Source organism: Microtus oregoni, unplaced genomic scaffold (assembly GCF_018167655.1).
Source record: "Microtus oregoni isolate MIOR12 unplaced genomic scaffold, Mior012 000004F_ref0000308, whole genome shotgun sequence".
Taxonomy (NCBI): domain Eukaryota; kingdom Metazoa; phylum Chordata; class Mammalia; order Rodentia; family Cricetidae; genus Microtus; species Microtus oregoni.
Genome location: NW_024543063.1, coordinates 17,855,697 through 17,875,975, shown reverse-complemented (window position 1 = coordinate 17,875,975; position 20,279 = coordinate 17,855,697). Strand labels below are relative to the sequence as shown.

General features: G+C 45.7%; 2 protein-coding genes across 3 annotated transcripts in view; one reads left to right on the top strand and one right to left on the bottom strand.

Moving 5' to 3' along the window:
- The window catches only part of Sgpp2 (sphingosine-1-phosphate phosphatase 2), a 114,149-nt gene extending 100,911 nt beyond the window's left edge, over nt 1-13,238 (bottom strand). For both annotated transcript variants that reach the window (XM_041650496.1, XM_041650497.1), the window contains exon 1: nt 12,649-13,238. In XM_041650496.1, the coding sequence (XP_041506430.1) occupies nt 12,649-12,816 (168 nt within the window). In that variant the 5' untranslated portion in view covers nt 12,817-13,238. The remainder of the gene's footprint in view (nt 1-12,648) is intronic.
- LOC121446935 (high mobility group protein B1-like) lies at nt 12,815-19,352 on the top strand. Its single transcript, XM_041649833.1, has 3 exons — nt 12,815-12,967; nt 18,190-18,711; nt 19,341-19,352. The coding sequence occupies exons 1-3, from the start codon at nt 12,815-12,817 to the stop codon at nt 19,350-19,352; spliced, it is 687 nt and encodes a 228-aa protein (XP_041505767.1).
- Nucleotides 19,353-20,279: the final 927 nt, after the last annotated feature.

The window sequence follows — 20,279 nt, the reverse complement described above, 5'->3', positions numbered from 1 at the left end:
GTCTTCTTTAAATTTTTTGGTGACTTTCACTATATCTGACATAAACATGAATTATCTTAGTGACTGAAAATTATCAAAACCAATCTCCTGGACAGAGATGTGACCAGCATGTGTCAAAGCCCCAAGTTCATCCCCTAGTACCTCCTAAATCTAAGCAGAGTGTGGGAGGACTTGTCTGCAATCCCAGCACTCTGGAAGCAGAGCCGGGAGGGTCAGAATCTGAAGACACTGTGGACCTCGTACTGAGCTGGAGGCCATCCCAGGCTATGGAAATCTAACTTCAATGACGACAATAACAACAAAATTTAATTTTTGAAAAGTTGGTATCTTCTTAAAGATCACCAAAAGGCCAAAGTCTAAAAAGAGAAGGAAAACCCCAAACATTAATAGAGGACTTATTATTTCCCTCTCTCTCTCTCTCTCTCTCTCTCTCTCTCTCTCTCTCTCTCTCTCACACACACACACACACACACACACACACATCTTTGATGTTCTATTTCACAGCCACTTTTGAAGTCAGAGGACCAATCCTTTCCCTGAGAATTAAGCTGCAGGGTTCAGGCTCCCAACATTCTGCCCAGGGCTGCCTTTTTCTTCCTCAGACCCCCAGCAATCTCTGCTTTACTTAACTCTTCCCCATAAAATTCACTGGAAACATTTTTTTTTCACTGTTTAGAGAAATCAAAACACACCCAAAGAATGTAGACAAAGCCTTTTTTCTTTCTGCTTTGTAACAGCGCTGTTACATAACCAACACTAATGGGAGCAACCAGGAAGCTAGGGCTAAACTCCAAGGATGTGGGCTGAGGAAGTAGTATTTAAAATGGCTGCAAGACACTATTTCTCTTTTCCAAAACTCCCGATCCCCAGCCCCAGTATCTTGGGTGGCTAATCTCTGCTCTCCCCACGCAGCTCAGCCCATGTCTGCGGATTTTTCTCTCTACCATACTTTGTCAATCAGTCTGTCCCATACTGAAGCAAGAGAAGGCATCAGAAATATGAATTGCGGTCTTGACTGGAATCTTTTCCAACCTTTTATTTTCCTAACATGTGGAATGTATTTCACCAGGCAAGTAAAATAATGAAGACCAGTGGATGCTCCAAATGCCAGAGTTTTCATAGATCTCTGACACAGATAGGAACACTCTTAGCGGGTTGCCTGGAAACCGGGAGACTGTTTCCTCCAAAGAAAATCGTGTGCTACATCAAATGCAGGAATGCCTTGGCTTAAGATCAACTCTTATCAGGGCACCAGGAGATTTAATCATTAACAAAAACTATGGCAATAGAAAATGCACTTGCTGCTTAAATGTGTAGAAATCTTGACACCTTCATTCTAAGAGAAGGAACGCAGCACTAGACCTGGCTTGCTGCTAACACACTTTCTAAAACACACTCACTAAGTCTCATTCTATCAACTTGACAAATGTTTCACCACCAACCACTTTCAGCAATATGTACACTCCCCTTCCTGCTGTCCAACAAAAGAAATGAAAACGAATCAAAGTCATTCATTAATCAAAACCCTCCCTTGGTTTCCTGGATGAAAGGGCAGGAACCAGCACTGGAAACACTGGAAAGATAAAAGAAGACGCAACCAGGGAAGTGTCCCGGCATAAAAAAAAAAAAAAAGTCCCACCCTCCATTGAGAAAGGAGAGGGCAGGTGCTTATGCCGATGCCAAGTAGGGGAAGGGTGAGTTGTACATAGCTATTATTCCTCTACTCACTGTGTAGTATTGAACTTGGAATATAGTTTAGTATAGAGTTTTTCCTAGGATGCAGGATGCCCTACTTCAATCCCTAGAATCATACACACACACACACACACACACACACACACACACACACACACTGAATTTGCTGTATTGCAGAGTACATGTTAGGCGCAAGGGTACACAGATGAGCAGAGGGATTTAAGCCTAATTGATTCCCATTAGTCTTCTCCACCTCCACCTAGTCCCAACCCAACAAAAGTGAGAGAGACAATGTTCCAGCGATGGGGATATCACGAATGAGGAGTGGATTTGATCCACAGAACCCATCCTTTATAAAACTAAAAAGGCAGATGTGAGAGGAGCCAGGGACCAGGACTCCCTGAGGCTTCTTGTAGGAGATTGGGGTTCGGTTCCCAGCATCCATGTGGGGGCTCACAAGCCCCTGTAACTATAGCTGCAGGGGATCCAATAAAGTCTTCTGACAGCCAGGGTTGCATGGTACACACTCAGGTGCACAGATACATGCACAAATTTTAAATAGATAAATCTTGACTGTTTTACACTATGAAAGAAGTTTATTTTATAAAATCATTAGATTAAAAAGTTACATAGCCGAGGAAATAGACTTTGAAAGAACCTTGCCTGATGATGTAATAACCTGAAAGCAAAATCTAAAACTGAAAGGAGACAAGTGTAAGGTTGTCCTCTCAATATGAATAGAATATGCCATAGGATCCCATTTATTCACAGACATTTTTGCTTTGTTTTTTGTTTTGTTTGTTTGTTTCTCAAGCAGGGTTCCTTGTGTAGCCGCGGCTGTCCTGGAACTCACTCTGTAGACCAGGCTGGCCTCAAACTCACAAAGATCTGCCTGTCTCTGCCTCCCGAGTGTTGGCATTAAAGGAGTGCACTACCACACCAGGCTTCACAAAAAACTTTTTTATGAAATTCCTTACAGGTAGAAAATGTTATTAATTTTCACAGATAATAAAAAATCTATTCCTTCTTTAAATTTATTTTATGTGAATTGGTGAGAAGGTGTCAGATCCCCTGGGGCTGGATTTACAGATGGTTGTGAGCTGCCATGTGAGTGCTGGGACTTGAACCCAGGTCATCTGGAAGAACAGCCAGTGCTCTTAACCACCAAGCCATTTTTCCAGCCCTAAAATCAATTCTTAACAATTCTTTATTATGTATCTTTTCAATTGCACTCTACTGAAAGTCTAGGAAGCCCAGATGCACAATAACTTCATGGTGCTTGATTATAAGCCAGCCTTTTAAAAATATATACTTAATCTTATTTTTTCTTTTTATTGAAAATGGATATTTTCTCATATAATATATTTTATTACTGTTTCCTCTCCCTTTACTCCCCCGAGCTCCTTCTTTTCCTTTCCCATCCTGATCCACTCCTTTTCTGTCTTTCATTAGAAAAGGAACAGGCTTCTCAGGGACCATAATAAAACAAAATAAGATAAAGCCAATACTAAAATGTTAGACTTGGAAAAAACAAACAAACAAATGGAAAAGAGCCCAAGAGAAGGCACAAGAAACAGAGACCCGCTCATTCACACTCAGGAATTCCATAGTAACACTGAGCTGGAAGCCATGATAGGTATGCAGATGACCTGCGTAGACACATGCAGGCCCTGTGCACACTGCCCTGAGTTCATGTGAGCTTTGTTCGTCCTGATTTAGAGGGCCTGTGTTCTTGGGATCCTCTGGCTCTTATACTCTTTCTGCCACCTCTTCCACAGGGTTCCCTGCGCCCCGTGGTGAGGGGAGGGGAGGTTGAGATTACATATATGCACAAATTAAAAATAAATAATTAAAAAAACCAAATCTATGCAAGCGGCAGGGACCAGCACATCCTGGTCCCAAGTGGGGGTATTCCACCTCCACACTCAGCAGCTCCCATCCCCACTCTGAACTTCCCCTCTGCCCTTCCCACTGCTACACACAGAGCTGTCTTCTCCGCCTCGGCCCCTGCTTTCCTGTTGCCTTTTCCGCCTTAAGCTTCCCATTGAAAGGCTTCTCCTCTCTTTCCCATCAGCAAGCTCTCTTTAAGTCCTTGCATCTGGGTCCTGTATTCTGGCTCCCCTCAAGCAATCTCATGGATTTTATTAGTCCATATCCAGCAGGCAGATCCCAGCAGATGAAGTCTCTGCCTGGTCATTTCATAAGATGCTGTCCAGCCCACGAGTTCAATGACTTGGTCCTTATCCAATCAGCTTGTCGCTATAATGGTGGCCCCCGCAAGCTGCAACATGATGGCCTGCATTTTAAGAGGCCACTTGTGTGAGGGAGACAACATACCACGAAGACATTACCCTGAACGGACATTAAGATCTGGTTAAAGGTTAGTCCTACTGCTGTTTGAATCTGACAGCTCTCTAAAAGACTTTTAAAGCACCCCTCCTGATTCCCCTTTGAACAGTACTGTAAGTCACATATCCTTTCCCGTGGAGACACCCTGAAATCCCTTCTGAAATTATTGTTCCAGGTTACTGAGTCTAACTTTCCCTGTGGAATGAAACTGATTCGCCATCCTCAAGTCCTTAGAGTAAAGTCCAGATTCTGCTACATTAAGACTTCAGCCCACAGCTCTGCCTTTAGACCACACTGCCACTCAGAAGGGCCACACCAAGCGTCTCCTGCACAGTGCTGGAGATTTTCCATTCACTCTTGCGAATCTGTCCTTATGGGTGGGATCAGCCAGGTGCCCAATATCCCTGGATGTGGTAGTTTGAATGTAACTGGCCCCCCATAAACCCATATTCCTATATTCTCATTGGGAGTGGCACTATTAGGAGGTGTGGTTTTGTTGGAGTGGGTGTGGCCTTGTTGGAGGAAGTGCGCCACTGTGGGGGTGGGCTTTGAGGTTTCCTATACTTAGGATACCACCCAGTGAGTCAGAAGGCTTCCTGTTGCCTGCAAGATGTAGAACTCTCCACTCCAGCACCAATCTGCTTGCATGGCACCATGCTCCCCTTCATGATCATAGAGGACTGAACCTCTGAATCTGTAAGCGAGCCACACTCAATTAAAGGTTTTCCTCGTAAGAGTTGTATGTTGTCTCTTCATAACCATATGAACCCTAACTAAGACACTGGATATTCTAATGGAATCTGGCCAAAGGGGGGGTGCAATGGCAGGATATGATAAATATGATAAATAGGAATATGAAATCAACATGCATTTCTCCACACTTTGTCTTGCTGTGACTATCTCTTTCTACAAAGTCTCTCTCTCTCTCTCTCTCTCTCTCTCTCTCTCTCTCTCTCTCTCGATCACATCCAACACTCTCATGCTCAGCCAGGCACTGAATTATTACCTGCTTCAGGCCACAGTCCCTGCCCTCAGCCTCAGCTGCTCTCCGGGACCTGCCGTTCAGTAAACCCTATTCCCTCCTCTTGCACACGGAGGCTGGTGTCCTAAAATGCTTCGTTTCCCCACTCTGATTTCTTTTCTTACCCTGCCTACATGAAGGATTCCCTGTCTGAACTCCTTTCAATTAGCCTCCCATGTGTTGAATCTTAAATAGGTTTTATTTTTAGAGCAGTTTTAAATTTACAAAAAAAAAATTAGGAAGATGGATAGAAGGGCCACATTCTCTCCACACATTCTGCTGCCAATCTACCCTGGTGCTGACGCTCCCAATTAGTACGGCATGCTGGTTTCAAAATGGATACATTATGACTGCCGGCAGTCCACACTCTAGGCAGACGCTTTTGGTTTTCACCATCCAGGGTTTGTTCTCTCCAGTCATCAGGTTCTTAGGTTCCTCTTGACCATGACTGTTTCTCAGTGTCCTGCTTATGATGACCTCTACAGTTCTGAAGAATACCAGCAGGATTTGCAGACTGGCAGTCACTATGTATCAAGAGATAGAATTTAGGTATCCATCAAGAGTCCACGCTGTCAATGTGACTTGACTTTCACTGTTGGTACTGAGCTTGATCACCTGGCCAAGACAGTGTCTGTTAGTTCTACACTGTAATGCTCGCTTCTCCTATTTTCTTTCCATTCTATACTCTCTGTGAGCCCCTATGTGCAGCCCACATTAAAAAAAAAAAAAAACATGGGGAGGGGATGGGTTTGAAGCTGCACAGATGAAGTGTTCACCTTGCACACAGCAGGTCCTGTGTGTTTGATCCCTCGGACCCATGTGAAAACACTGGAGATGGTGGTACCTGTTTGTAACCCCAGCCATGGGCATCGTGGGGGGCACAGTGACAACAGACATATTCCTGAGACTCACTGGCCAATCAGCATAGCCTACTTGCTAAGTTCCAGGCTATGAGAGACTCTATCTAAAAAACAGCGTGAAATGACACCTAAAGTTGACCTCTGGGCTCCATCCCCAGATACATTCACCAGCGCGCACACACACACACACACACACACACACACACACACACACAAAATGGCTGGGGATGTGGCTCAGTGGTTCCGTGCTTGCCTAGTATGCTTGAAACCCTGGGTTCCGACTTCAATACTGCCAAAAGTTAAAAAAGAGAAAACAGAAGCAGGCATGTTTTATCTCCCTAAATGGGTAGTAGAACTTTTGTGTTTTTTAAAATTGAGATAAGATATTCATCTGACTGATCATTTTAACTATTTTTAGGTGTTTCAATTACCCCTTTTAAGTAGGACAGTCTTTTCCTGATGGTACTGATCTCGTGCTAATCTTGTTATCACTCCCCCAAAGTGACATGTCAAGTTTTAGCACATGAGGAACTTCAAGTAAACGAGCTTCTCTTGTTTTTATCTATTTGATCTATTTTCTTTAAGCTGTAACATGAGATGTCAAGGTCTCTGCTAGGGGAGCCAAGTTCTCCCTACCATTGTCTCCTATGTTCATTCTTGTTTTGAAAGAAAAATTATCTATTTCGTGTGTATGGGCTTTTCACCTGCACGTCTGTCTGTGAACCAAATATACATACTGGGTGACCAGGGACGCCAGAAGAGGGCTTTGAGTCCCTGGAACTGCAGCTACAGACAGCCGTGAGCAGCCAGGTGGGTGCTAAGGATTGGATTCAGGTCCTCTGGAAAAGCAGTTAGTGCTCTTAACGGCTGAGTCCCCTTTCTAGCCCCTGTGTTCATCCTTCCAGCCTCATTTTTCTTCATTTGAGCTCTTCTGGGGGCAAGGATCTGAAGCTGATTTATCTTTGTGTCTCTGAGATAGATGAACGTCCCAGAAGCATAGCAGCTCATCAATAGATGATTATAAACGAGGGAAGCCAAGAGGAGACTCAAGTGCAAGTGGCCTATTTATCTCAAAGAGGAGAGAGCTCATTAGTCTGTCACCTTGGCCAGGAGCGGGAAGCGTGTGCTCATTCTTGTTCACAGTATTACACCTGCCTCTGGGGTCGTCCTGCTAAACCTACGAAGAGTCATAATGTATATCTATATCTTTCATCCTTGTCTGGACATTTGAATCAGGAAATTACAAATGTTAGATGGAGATACATTTATATAAAGATATTAAAGATGCCGTTTTTCTTTCTTTCTTTTTTTTTTTTCAAGACAAGAGTTTCATTGAGTAGCCCTGACTGTCATGGAAATCACTCTGTAGACCAGGATCATAGACCTCTCCACCTGCCTCTGTCTCCCAAGTGCTGGGATTAAAGGCCTGTGCCACCACTGCCCGGCAATGCTATTATTTTTCACGAGAAAACTGGCAACAATCTAAAGGCCAGCAGTAGACCAATGGAATTATAGACAACCCATGTGATAGAGTAACAAGAAGCCATTAAATAACACTTCGCACTCTGCTTGAGCAGTTATTGGGAAGCACAAGGACATGGCTTGGTCTTCTTTCTATTTTTTGCTTTCATTGGTCAAATAAAGAAACTGCCTTGGCTTTTTGATAGGGCAGAATTTAGATAGGTGGAGTAGACCGAACAGAAGGCTGGGAGGAAGAAAGCAGAGTCAGGCAGATGCCATGGCTCTCCTCTCCGAGACGGACGCTGGTTAGACTCATGCCAGTAAGCCACAGTCAAGTGGCAATACACATTAATGGAGATGGGTTAAACTAATATGTGAGAGTTAGCCAATAAGAGGCGCTAGATATAATGGGCCAGGCAGTGTTTAAATGAATACAGTTTCCACGTAATTATTTGGCAGGGGGGGGGGACACACGGAACAAAGGGCTTGCCCTTCTCTCCGGCTTCCCGGACACTTCTTTTACCACAATGGCTAATTTTTTTCTCCGCATTTTCTCAAAATTTTAACATCTGTAACTAGAAAAGGAAGAAAAGAGTCACCAATATGCACTTTCAAAGTGGTGCATCTACCCTTTCAAGCCTGAACATCGCACAAAGGCTAATCAAAACTTGAAGTTTGACCTGTCAATCAGGTCGGCTGCAATGAAGTTAAACCACCACAGCTGTTGCCACTACTTCCTGGCTCACTTCCATCTGCATACCGAACATCCTATGGGTGTGAGTCCCAGGGAAAGAGAACCCAGAGCTTCTCCCTCAGTTGACAGTTCCACTGGGCTTGATTCTGGACATTATTTTGCTTGCTGGTTTGCTTTTAAAGTTCCATTCCTTTAAGTGACTATAATGTAAAGCCACTTAGCAAAACACAGCTCTGTTCCACTCTGCTCTTGTGCAGATGGGACAAAAGAGGCCCAGTCCACAAGAAACTGCAATAGCCCGGTCCTAGACTCCTGATCCCCAGGAGGTCAAACCAATAACCCAATGAAGGCGTTATGTAGACTTCCAGTTGACTTAGATAGGCCCCGAAAGTTTGAAGAGAGAAAACAGAAGTGCAAAGATGTTCAAACAACCACCCTTCCTCCTATGCATTGTTTATGATGGAAGTTTCATTGCTTTGCACTTTTGCAAAATTTATTCATTCAAAATACCATCATATGTACACAATGCAGTGGGGTCTGAACATAAAACAAGAGTGAAAACCATGGTGGTTAAAATGAGAACTGTTCCACCTGGACTCCAGGGTTTGAGTAATTAGTCCCTTGCTGGTGCTTAGGGGAGGGGCCTTTACAAGGAATGGTCTTGCTAGAGGAAGTATGTCACTGAGAGCCAGGCTTGAGATGTGAAGGCTCAGCTCACTGCTCCTGCAGTGTCTACAGCTTGCTGCCATGCTTCCCTGCCATGGGGACTCTCCCCCCTCCCCCGGAACCATATATCCAAATGAACTCTTTCTTCCATAGCTGCCTTGCTCATGGAGTTTTACCACAGCCAACAGAAAAACAAAACCCAAGATGGTCTTTCTGGAACTTAGTTATGTGGGTGTGTACTTCACTCTACGGCATACTTCCTCTTTGTTAGTGAAATACTGGTTTTTAAACCCGAGAAGCATGAGTTTTTGATCTTCTCATTTGTTTTGGTACCAGGGGTTTTTGCTCAATAGAAATGACCATGGTTGTGTTCTTTTACTATTTGCTCCTTTGACCCTTTTTAATATATTAATAATCTCTTTTACATTGTTTTATTATATATATGTGCGCGCGCGCGCACACACACACACACTGATTTTTTTTCCAGGCAAGGTTTCTCTGTGTAACAGCTCTGACTATCCAGGAACTTGCTTTGTAGACCAGGCTGGCCTCGAACCACAGCCTGCCTCTGCCTCCTAAGTGCTGGGATTACAAGTGTGCACCACCACTGCCTAGTTTTATTTTATTATTTATTTTTTCTTTTTCTTTTTTGAGACAGGGTTTCTCTGTGTAGCCCTGGCTGTCCTGGAACTCCCTCTATAGACCAGGCTGGCCTCAGACTCTGAGATCCACTTGTCTCTGCCTCCTGAGTACTGGGATTAAAGCATGGGCCACCATCTCCCAGCCTGGAACAAAGTAATTTTAAACACAACCTAATTTTGATTCCTATGCAACCAAACTTGAGAATTATGTGTGAGCAATTATCAAAGAGTATTTATTGAGCATAGCAATGTTTGGAAAGTCCAAGCCCAGTGCAACGTAATGATGAAGAAAGGCTACACAAAGCCTAAACACAATAGTGTTGGGCAAGCAAGGGTGTCAGAAATCAAAACACCATTGTATAGCAGGTTGGCTTGACCTCAGAACAAATAAACACAATTCTTTCCTGGTCTCTGCCTCCGCACACAATACTAGGATCCCTGCATAGAGCAGGCACTACCTCCTAAGACCATTCAGAAAGCCCTCTGATGGCTAACCCTGCAAACATTGTAAAGAGCTTCTTTGTAAAGAGCAGCTGGTAGTACCTCACTCTATCTCAGTCCCACCCTGTCCAGCCAAGTCTCATGCCCCACACCTTCTCAGCAAGGCACACACAAAGCCCTGGGATTTCTGCCATGGAAGCTTCAAGTTTAGACTTCGGAATCAAAAGATCTGGCTTCCTGAAACTGTGCAGCTATCTGGGTAGTTCTCAACAAGTCATTCAACCTTAGGGACTCAGACTTACTGGGCAAAGTCTAAGGCCCAGCCCATTTTTTTCCAATGATGGCTTTATGCAAGCCAAGCCACACCCTAGCTAGTAAAAGATAGAGTTAATCTCTAACCTGAACGTGTGTGGTATTATGAGAATTTGTATGGGAAGCCTGTATTCATTTCCTTACCTGTCTAGCGTTAAGGATTACAATAAATACAGAAAATGTAGAAGATGAATCTGATTCCTTGAAATCTAAAGTAACTTCAATGAAGGAATTAACTTCTCAACTATTTGAAAGATCCTAAGTCAATGTCCCAGGGCTGTCTTCTAGGCTATGTGGAAAAAAAAATCATTTGGTATTTAATTTGATCTTTAGTAGTCTGCTTAAAATCTTAAAAGCTATTGATTTTCCCACTGCAAGCCATGCTTAGATAGCCACAGAATTCGCAGAGCTTCAACTGGGTGAAGAAGATCCAAGAAAATGGGCAGAACCAACAAAGCTCCTGCCTTGCTGGCTATTTCATCAACAGGAAAAGGCTGGCATCATCAGCTCCCCACTCAAAGGCAGTTACACAATGCAGTGCCCTCTGCAAGGAACACACCTCAAGTAGCAGGGAGAACCGACAGGACTGGAGACAGCCTGCTGTCAGCAAAGGACTTGTCCTCGAGAGCTGAAGAGTGTCCCATTTGACGGGGCACACCTAACACCTCAGCCCTTGGGAGGCAGAGGCAGGAGTTTTACCAGCTCAAGGCCAGCCTGGGCTATATAGTGAAACTGTCTGGGCCACATAGTGAAACTGCCTTTTAAAAAAATGCTAAAAGGTTGTACAGCCACCATCTGGTTTGTAAAAAGCCAGAAGGAAAGAGGGCCGTGGTGAAAATGTTCACAATTGCCCCCTTAAGACCCTGTGAGTTATCTGGGGGCAGAGATACAATTATTCCTATTTGTTGAGAGCTAACCTTCCACCTCTCTTAAACCTTTTAAAACACTCACAACCCCTTCTCTTATCAAAAGATCTCAAGTTAATGTTTTCCTGTTACAGCCACTACCTGGATTTATTATCCTGAATTCTCAGCTTTCTTTTACATACTTCCTGGGCTACAGTAATCCAAGTCTGGGGAGGGAACCAGAACCCCACTCCTTGATTCCCACCCCCCAACATCTGGGCACTCCAAGAAGCAACGAGTATGCTCAGCTTGTTTTTAAAGGGGAAGAGGAACCTCCCCCAGAATGTGCAATCACATTATTGCAGGGATTAAGAAACACTTAATGGGAAAATTTAGTCCTCAGCTTCCTGAATTGGGAAGCGCAGGTACAGGAGACAGTAGCTGGCTCAGGCCCTGAATGTAGGTAGGGTGCCAGCGCAGGAAAGGCCTCCCATGGGGGTGGGGCATTAGTCTTATACACCTCCATCGCCTTTTAGGACAAGGGACTAGTAAAGACAGAGGTCTTAAATTAATCTAAAAGCTATTCGCATGCCATATAGCACAGGGAAGGAACCATAAAGCGAAAGTATTGTAACCAGCCCAAGGCCATCTGTCCAAATGAACTCTGTAACTCAATGCCTCTAGTATTCTACACTACAAGAGATTCAGGTTCTAAACTGGTTATCTGTACACAAGGACGTGTCACTTTATAGTTAACAGAATCTTTCCGGGAGAACAAAACTGTGTGTGTGTGTGTGTGTGTGTGTGTGTGTGTGTGTGTGTGTGTGTGTGTGTTGGGGAGGTGGCGGCGGGGGGGGGGGGAGTAGAATTGCTTATCTCCTGGTTTATCATTTTCTGCTTAGTTGAGGGAAAGGGCAGCTGCTGGTGGTGCCCAAGGGAGACAAGCTTCCGTAGCTGCCATCTGCCGCCTGCCGGGTCCTTCTAGCTTGGAGGAGTCCCTGGCACTGCAGAACGCAAAGCTGCAGTAGAATTGTATAACCTCGCTCAGGATGCAAAGCAGCTATGGAAAAGGCCACTAGGGCCAGTCACAGAAGACCAACCGGGCTGGAAGGCCCCCAAGAGTAGGGGTTATCAGGAGGGAGACCCCGTTGGACCCCCATCCCTGAGGGTGACGGGATGTGGGGTTGTGAAACCTCTGAGGAGCCCAGGGTTGGTGGTGCAGCGAAGCGAAGCGAAGCGCGCCACTTCTGAGTCTGTGAGGAGCAAAAGGAGGAGGATGCTGCAACCTAAGAACTCTGGGGCAGTTCTCAGGCTGTATCCCAGGGAAGTGCCAAGGACATCCCCACTCCTCTTTTCAGTTACGTAACTCTCACACTTCTGGCAGAATCTACTGAAACACGAACTTACTCATTAAAGTAATTAAAGTATACAATCTCTCAACGGATACATGCAAAGGCTCTGGGTGTTGTCTGAGAAGATGTAGTTACCACCTGCAGCGACAGAATGTGACAGCGTGTGACTGACCCCCGCCATACCCTCCCTAGGGCGGATGCTGGGAGGCGGCGGTAGGAGCCCGCGATCCCCATCGCGGAGTCGCCGGGACCCGCAGACACGCAGGCGGCCGTCGCCCTTCTCCCCACTGCAGACAGCTGTCCGTGGTTACCTGCGGGTTTGAGGGCAGATGCGCGACTTCTGGGACCCGCGTCGTCCCTTCCGAGGGGCCCGCGCTGTTCTCCCGAGGATTGTCCTCCGGCGCCGGGAAGAGCCCGCAGCGGCGCTGGAAGCGCGCCACGAGCTGCGAATCCTGCAGACTCCGCAGCAACTCGGCCATGGTGAGCCGCGACCCCGCACGTCCGACCTGCAGTCACGCACGTCCGACCTGCAGCCACGCGCGTCCGTGTCCTCGGCGTGCGCCCTGGCCTGGCGTTCCGCAGCCCGGTGCTCCCAGCGCAGGGCGGGCGGGGCGCCGGGCCAGCCAACAGGTGCGCCGCCCGGGTCCTAGCGCCCGCCCTGCACGCGGGGAAACCCAGGTGTCTTCCTCCGCCTTGCACACGTTGCCGACCCCTTCCTTGCCATCCGGGCGACCCCAGCCCCTCCCTTCAGGGTGCTCTCGCAATTGCTTGGAAGAGTCTAGGTGTTTGACCTGCGCGCCAACCCCACTCTGTCGGGCTAATGCAGGCTAACCACTAAGGAAAAGCACTGTGCACCTGTACTGTGCATCCTTCCAAACGCTGCGGGAGCCTGGAAGCTTCGTGACACTCCTTTCAAATCTTGAGCCCAAGGTGAAGCTGCCCCCACCCCCACGCATCCCTACACCTTAGCTCCCTGTCCCCACTTTTGCCTGGTTTCTGCAAGTTTATTTCCCAGGAGTCTTGCTCCTAGAGAGAATTACCAGTGCTTTCCAAACTCGGCTTGATGCAACGTTTCCTCCTCACAGGCTAGTCACCGTGCCCTTCCAACCTGTTCAACAATAGAAAAAAAGCGAAGAGCCTAGAGTCAACCCCAGTGGTGTCATGGATAAACAGAAATCTCCACATTCCCAGCTCTGCTCCTGCCTTTGGCCTTGCTAATTTAGACCCAAAGGGAACAAGGCGCCCCAGCGACTGCTTTAAAACAGCAAAAGAAAAGTCCTGCAGATGTGTCATGGTTTTCCTTGGGCACTCCTAAACCTCCCTTCCTGGTCTCTGAGATTCTAAAATGACCTCTGCACCTCTGCAGCTATCGAGAAGCAACAGTTAAAGGAGGCTTAGGTGATTGCCTTGCAGGAAAACTATAATCCAATCCTTAGTTGGGAGCAGAAGGCTGCTGGGGTAAGGGGTGGAGGTGGGGTTGCTCCTGGCTGCCCTTGTGAAACCTGCTGCTTGGCTGAATAAATGACTGTGGATGCTGTGGCCACCTTGCTTCTCCAGCTGCCCTTCTAGGTTGAAGGTCTTTGGATTGTGTGATCTCCTCTCATCCCTGCTCCCTGCATCCCTGACTCTTTAATCCTACCTGGAAAACATGGTCAAGGTGATTAACAAGGAAATATCTTCTTCAGAGATCCCATTTTCCTCTTACAGAGAAGCATGGGGCTGCTGTCACAGCCCTGTGATGTCACACCCAGCCAAGTGTAGCTCAGGAGGACATAGCCTCCCTCCCCAGTGCAGCTTGCTGTCATTTATGGACACGAAACCAAGCCCCGTGGTTTGATTTTAACAGCTGGTGTTACAGTAGCTCCCAGCCTGTTGCACACACACACACACACACACACACACACACACACACACACACACAGTTTTCTATGAAGTTACTTAAATCTTCATGTCTCCCAAATTTGTTGCTCCAACCTTTCTTCTAGTTAAGTGTGTGTGTGGGGTGGGGAGACAGCATAAAACATGCCATGCTCAGTGTGGTACCCAATTAGATTTCAGGGATAGCCCTTCTATCTGACTCAAGTTTTCAGTGATCATGAGACCTGAGATCAGTCACTGTGTTCTTTTTCTTCTGTGATGAAACACTAACCTTCACTTGGGACTGTCTTTCTTAAAGACTCTTATGAAAATACCTAGATGACTTGCATGAGGCATCAGGAGTCAGTTCCAGCAGTGTGCGCCGTGTTGTGTGTCCTGCTCTCGTGACCCAGTTCCAGCGATGTGCGACGTGTTGTGTGTCCTGCTCTCGTGATCCAGTTCCAGCAATGTGCGCCATGCTGTGTGTCCTGCTCTCCTGACCCAGTTCCAGCAATGTGCGCCGTGTTGTGTGTCCTGTCCTCCATGCTCTGACTCCAGTTCCAGCAATGTGCTTTGCGTTACGTGTCCTGCCCTCCAGTCTCAGTCTCTAGTTCCAGCAATGTGTGCCGTGTTGTGTGTCCTGCTCTCATGACCCAGTTCCAGCAATGAGCATTGTGTTGTGTGTCCTGTCCTCATGACCCAGTTCCAGCGATGTGTGTTGTGTGTCCTGCTCTCCGCGCTCTGACTCCAGTTCCAGCAATGTGTATTGTGTTGTGTGTCCTGCCCTCTACGCTCTGTCTCCAGTTCCAGCAATGTGTATTGTGTTGTGTGTCCTGCCCTCTACGCTCTGTCTCCAGTTCCAGCAATGTGCGTTGTGTTGTGTGTCCTGCCCTCCACGCTCTGTCTCCAGTTCCAGCAATGTGCGTTGTGTTGTGTGTCCTGCCCTCCACGCTCTGTCTCCAGTTCCAGCAATGTGCGTTGTGTTGTGTGTCCTGCCCTCCACGCTCTGTCTCCAGTTCCAGCAATGTGCGTTGTGTTGTGTGTCCTGCCCTCCACGCTCTGTCTCCAGTTCCAGCAATGTGCGTTGTGTTGTGTGTCCTGCCCTCCACGCTCTGACTCCTTCCTTCGAGGCAGGCTCTCTCACAGAACCTGGACTAAGCTGGCTCTGCCCTGCACAGGGCTGGGGTCCCAGAAGCCACACAGCCGCATCTTCAGGCCCTCCCGCTTTCACAGCAAGGAGTCTCATGCACTGAGCCATCTCTCTGGCCCTTGGTATTTTATTTTTAAAGGTGAGGTTTTGTTATGTAGCCCAAACTGGCTTCAGACTCTCAAGTCCATTGGCTTCTACCTGGTAAGTGCTGGATTACAGGTACATTCCACCTCGTGCAGACAGTGGCATCTTTTGAAAATCTCAATATTGGATTTACTAGTTAGGGGTAATGGGTAAGTTGCAATAATAAAAAGTCAGTGTTCTAAGAACACACATACTTATTTCTCTTTGTTACATGGCCCAAGATAAGGTTGCCCTGACACATAACTCAATAACTTGAGTTCTCTTCTTCCAATTGATTCTCCATGCCCTGCCCTGGGACCACTCCTTCCGTCCGAGTCTTCTTGTGTACAGTTCCTGAGAAAGAGCAGGTGGTGAGGATCCTGGGTGTCGCTGTCACAATCAACAAGTGAAGCAGAGTTCATACTCTCACTAGGAACACGCCCTTGAGTCTCAGCAGAAGTTTGGAAGTGTCACCGCTTTCTGGGAAGCCTGGGTCCGGCTTAAATTTTATTTCTATGGAAAGAGAAGAGGGCAGGCAGAGTTATTTTGTGTTTATTTACTGTTCGCTCTTGTGAACTCTCAGAAGACTCTACTAGAGTTTGGAAACAAACTATTAGTGGTGAAAATGGCATAAAATAGGAACAGCAAGATAGTTCAGCCAGTAAAGGATTGACCTATTGTCAATCCTGGTAACCTGAGTTTGGTTCTCAGACCCTACCCGATAGGAGGAAAGACCTGATACACCGACACACATACGATAGATAGATAGATAGATAGATAGATAGATAGATAGATAGATATTGGTTTTTTTGAGTCAGTGATTCTTTGTATAGCTTTGACAGTTCTGGAACTCACTTTGTAAACCAGGCTGGCCTAGAACTCACAGAGGTCTGCCTGCCTCTGCCTCCTGAGTGCTAGGATTAAAAGTATGTGCTACCACTGCCCATAAAATGTAATTTCCAAATGTTGTAACATATAAGTCAGCATTATATGTTGTGTCTAATCTAATTTAGGCACTCTGTCTTTGATTTGTTACACTCAAAATGCTTCAATGCAAATGCTTTTTAAATATTTTTCTTTAATTTTGAGAATTTCATACATGTATGCAAAGAAATGTGATCTTATCTACATGTATATTCTCCTCCAACCTCTGCCATATTTCATGTTCCCCCTAACATGCCCTTTTACCAGTATATGTGTGTATATATATACATATATGTAATATATGTATATATGTGTGTATATATATACATATATATATACATATATATATATTTTTTTATTTTTGGTAAACCACAAAGTTCAGTTAGTGCTGCCATTGTGTACCTGGGTATAGGAGCATCCATTGGAGCATGGAAGAGAATTTTTTATCTTCTATTTTTTATTTTTTGTTCTTTTTGAGACAGGGTCTCTTTATAGAGCCCTGCCTTCCTGGAACTTACTAAGTAGACCAGGCTAGCCTCCAACTCACCGAGATCTGCCTACCTTGCCTTCTGAATGTTGGGATTAAAGGTGTGGGCCACTAAGTCCAGCAAGAAATTTTTTTAAAAAGAGGCAGAAAATGTTATAAGAAACAACTGACATATTTTTATAACTTAAGAGGTAGGAATTAAAAGAAATGCTAAAATTGTCCTCCCTTTTCAATGAAAAGCTTTTGTATTATTCACCCACCTGCTTTTAAGTTTTGATTTAGATTTCTCTGTACAGATTAGGTCACTTCCAACTTGCAGTTAGATCTTTCTGTTTCATCTGGGCGATGTTTCTTAGAGCAAGGTAATCACCCGGGGTTGGTTCTGTATCAGTTATCTATGGCTGAATAACCAATTTCCCCACAAACAGTGAGTTAGACCACAGCATCGTCACCTTGTAGTTTCTGTGGTCTGCACCCACCTGTGTTTTAGCTGGGTCCTCTGGCTTTCCGTTTCTCCCGAGGCTGAGGTCGTCTCCACCCCTACGGGAGCGTTCAGGATATAACAGTAGCATTCAGCATGCATTGCTGTGTATAGGCCTCCCTCCCGTCTGTGACATACACGCATCCTCCCAATGCAACTGCGATCCCAGAGCCCTGCTTGCAGAAGCTGATCTGCAGAGACTAAAATTGAAACTTAACACTGTTCTATTCAGAGAGCTGACAGTCATAGATGATGGTGATTGACATGCTAGAAAAGTCTGACATCATTTCCAGACAGCGAATGTTATAGACAGAGGAGGCTGGGGGTGGGGCGGTGGAGGCAGTCACATTCTGGAGATCTCTCTTGTCCCTCTGGCCAGGTGATCGACCCCGTTTGGAGGATTTATGACGTCTGTGCTCCTCCTTTCCTTGTCACCTCTTACATTTTTCCCTCATTTTGTCGCTCTTTGGGCTCAGGCACGTCTAGAAATGCAAGTCAAGCCATTTTCTACCATTGTCACCCTTGTCCTCCTCTGGGGGCCCTGGGCTGGAAGATGACGAACTTAATTAAGCAAACTATTAGTAGTGTGTTTATGCTAGGCAGTTAAGGACCTGGATTTGTAGATTTCTTTCTACAATATGGAGTGCAAGTATATGTTTATAATACAGACAAGACAGTGCCTCGCCCCATGCCCAGTATTTTCAGAAAAGTCATTGGCAAGTGTCTTCTTTCTGTGTGGTGAAAGGTATTTTGAAGCAGGGAAAAGGCACCGGTATGGACTCATTTCAAGACCAATAAACAAGGCAGTACATTGAGCTCCATAGAGATAGCACGGGGACAAGCGAGAGCCGGACGGACACTGGGCAACTCTGTGCCTCGCGGACGAAAATCACCTAAACGTGGACAAAGGAGATCCTAAGAAGCCGAGAGGCAAAATGTTCTTGTATGCATTCTTTGTGCAAACTTGCCGGGAGGAACACAAGAAGAAGCACCCGGATGCTTCTGTCAACTTCTCAGAGTTCTCCAAGAAGTACTCAGAAGGGTGGAAGACCTTGTCTGCTAAAGAAAAGGGGAAATTTGAAGACATGGCCAAGGCTGACAAGGCTCGTTATGAAAGAGAAATGAAAACCTACGTCCCCCCCAAAGGGGAGACCAAAATGAAGTTCAAGGACCCCAATGCACCCAAGAGGCCTCCTTTGGCCTTCTTTTTGTTCTGTTCTGAGTATCGCCCCAAAATCAGAGGAGAACACCCTGGCTTATCCATTGGTGATGTTGCAAAGACCAATAAACGAAATTTAAAAATACTTTTTTGGGTGGAAGGAATTTCGCATATAAGCAAATGCAAGTATATGGTATCTCTTTTCCTTCTTTTTAAAATACAGACAATAGCGTTCTTTGCGCAGGGTACTGTCTTGGTTTTATCACAGAGGATGGTCCGTGTAAGTATGATTCTTAGGGCTGTACATCACTCCATTCTATGAGCTGAAATTTGTCTTCCTAATGTACATTTACATAGTGTCCAGTGTACTGTTTCCAAACAGTATATACTAAGTAACCTTCATTTCCACCTGTGCTTCTAGCGTATACTGTACCCAGAACTGGGATTGCTAGGCCATACCACTTTTAGCATAGCATCTACCATAGCATTTGTCAATGTCAGACGTTGCTAATTTGGCCCTTAGGGGTGATGTGCCAACTTTACTCAGAGAAATTGCCTATTGTTCTCATGTTTTTGACCATACAGTGTTTATGGTCTTTCCCAACTAGATGGGGTTACATGTAGCATCTTGTGGTGGTCTGAATAGGAATGACCCCTGTAGACTCGTGTGTTTGAGTGCTTGGCTGACAGGGAATGGCATTATATGTAGATTTGTTGTAGAGGTGTGGCCTTGTTGGAGGAAGGGTGTCACTGTGGGGGCGAGCTTTGAGGTCTTATGTGCTCAAGTTACTACTAGTGACAATCTCCTCCTATTACCTGCAGGTCAAGATGTAAAAGTCGCAGACCCTTCCCAGTACCATGTCTGCCTGCATGTTGCCTTGTTTCCCACCATGATGACAATAGACTAAATCTCCACACTGTAAGCCAGCCTCCATTAAATGTTTTCCTTTATAAATGTTGCTGTGGCCACGGTGTCTCTTCACAGCAATAGAAACCCTAACTAAGACACATCTCAAGGTAGCTTCAATTTGAAATCTGTTATTATGAATGAAGATGACCAGATTCGGGGTTTCTTGCCCTTCATCTCCTCCTTTTCACCCCCTCCTTCTCTTCCCTTCTCCTCCTCTTCTTTCTCTTTTTTTCTCCTCCAACTCTTCTTCTTTGTTCTCTCCCCCATCTCTATCTTCCTGTAATTGCATCTGGCTGTGTAATTTTCAGGCTGGCCTAGATCTTGTGTGTAGTCTAGGTTGTTTTTGAACCCATGCCCTTCTTATGCCTGCGGCCTTAGTACTGGTAACAAGTGTGAGCCAACCGACCAAGCTGGCCATCTGTGTGTGTGTGTGTGTGCCTGTGTGTGTGTATGTGTTTCTTTTAATGCTTCGTTTGCCTGGCTATCCCAGGAAGCATCACTCCGTTGTTTACCAAGGTATCAGGACTAGTGTTTTCAGAGCCACAGGTCAACCATGGGTGTTGGATGAAGGACCAAATGTGGTCTGGAAACCTGTTCCAGCTCCAGGTGAACTGGTGAAGCTGACCTCAAGGCGTGGGAGAATTCTCCCGGTAAAGGAAACTGTGTATTGACTACTTGCCTCGTTCTCCACAATACAAGCTAAATTAAGTAACATTATACAGGCTGAGTAGATTGTATTGATGTATTTAGGAATATATGTCTATATGCATATATATATCAATAATTAATGAAAAGGAGGCCATAAATTTGAAAGAGAGCAAGGAGGAATGTATGGGAGGGTTTGAAGAGAG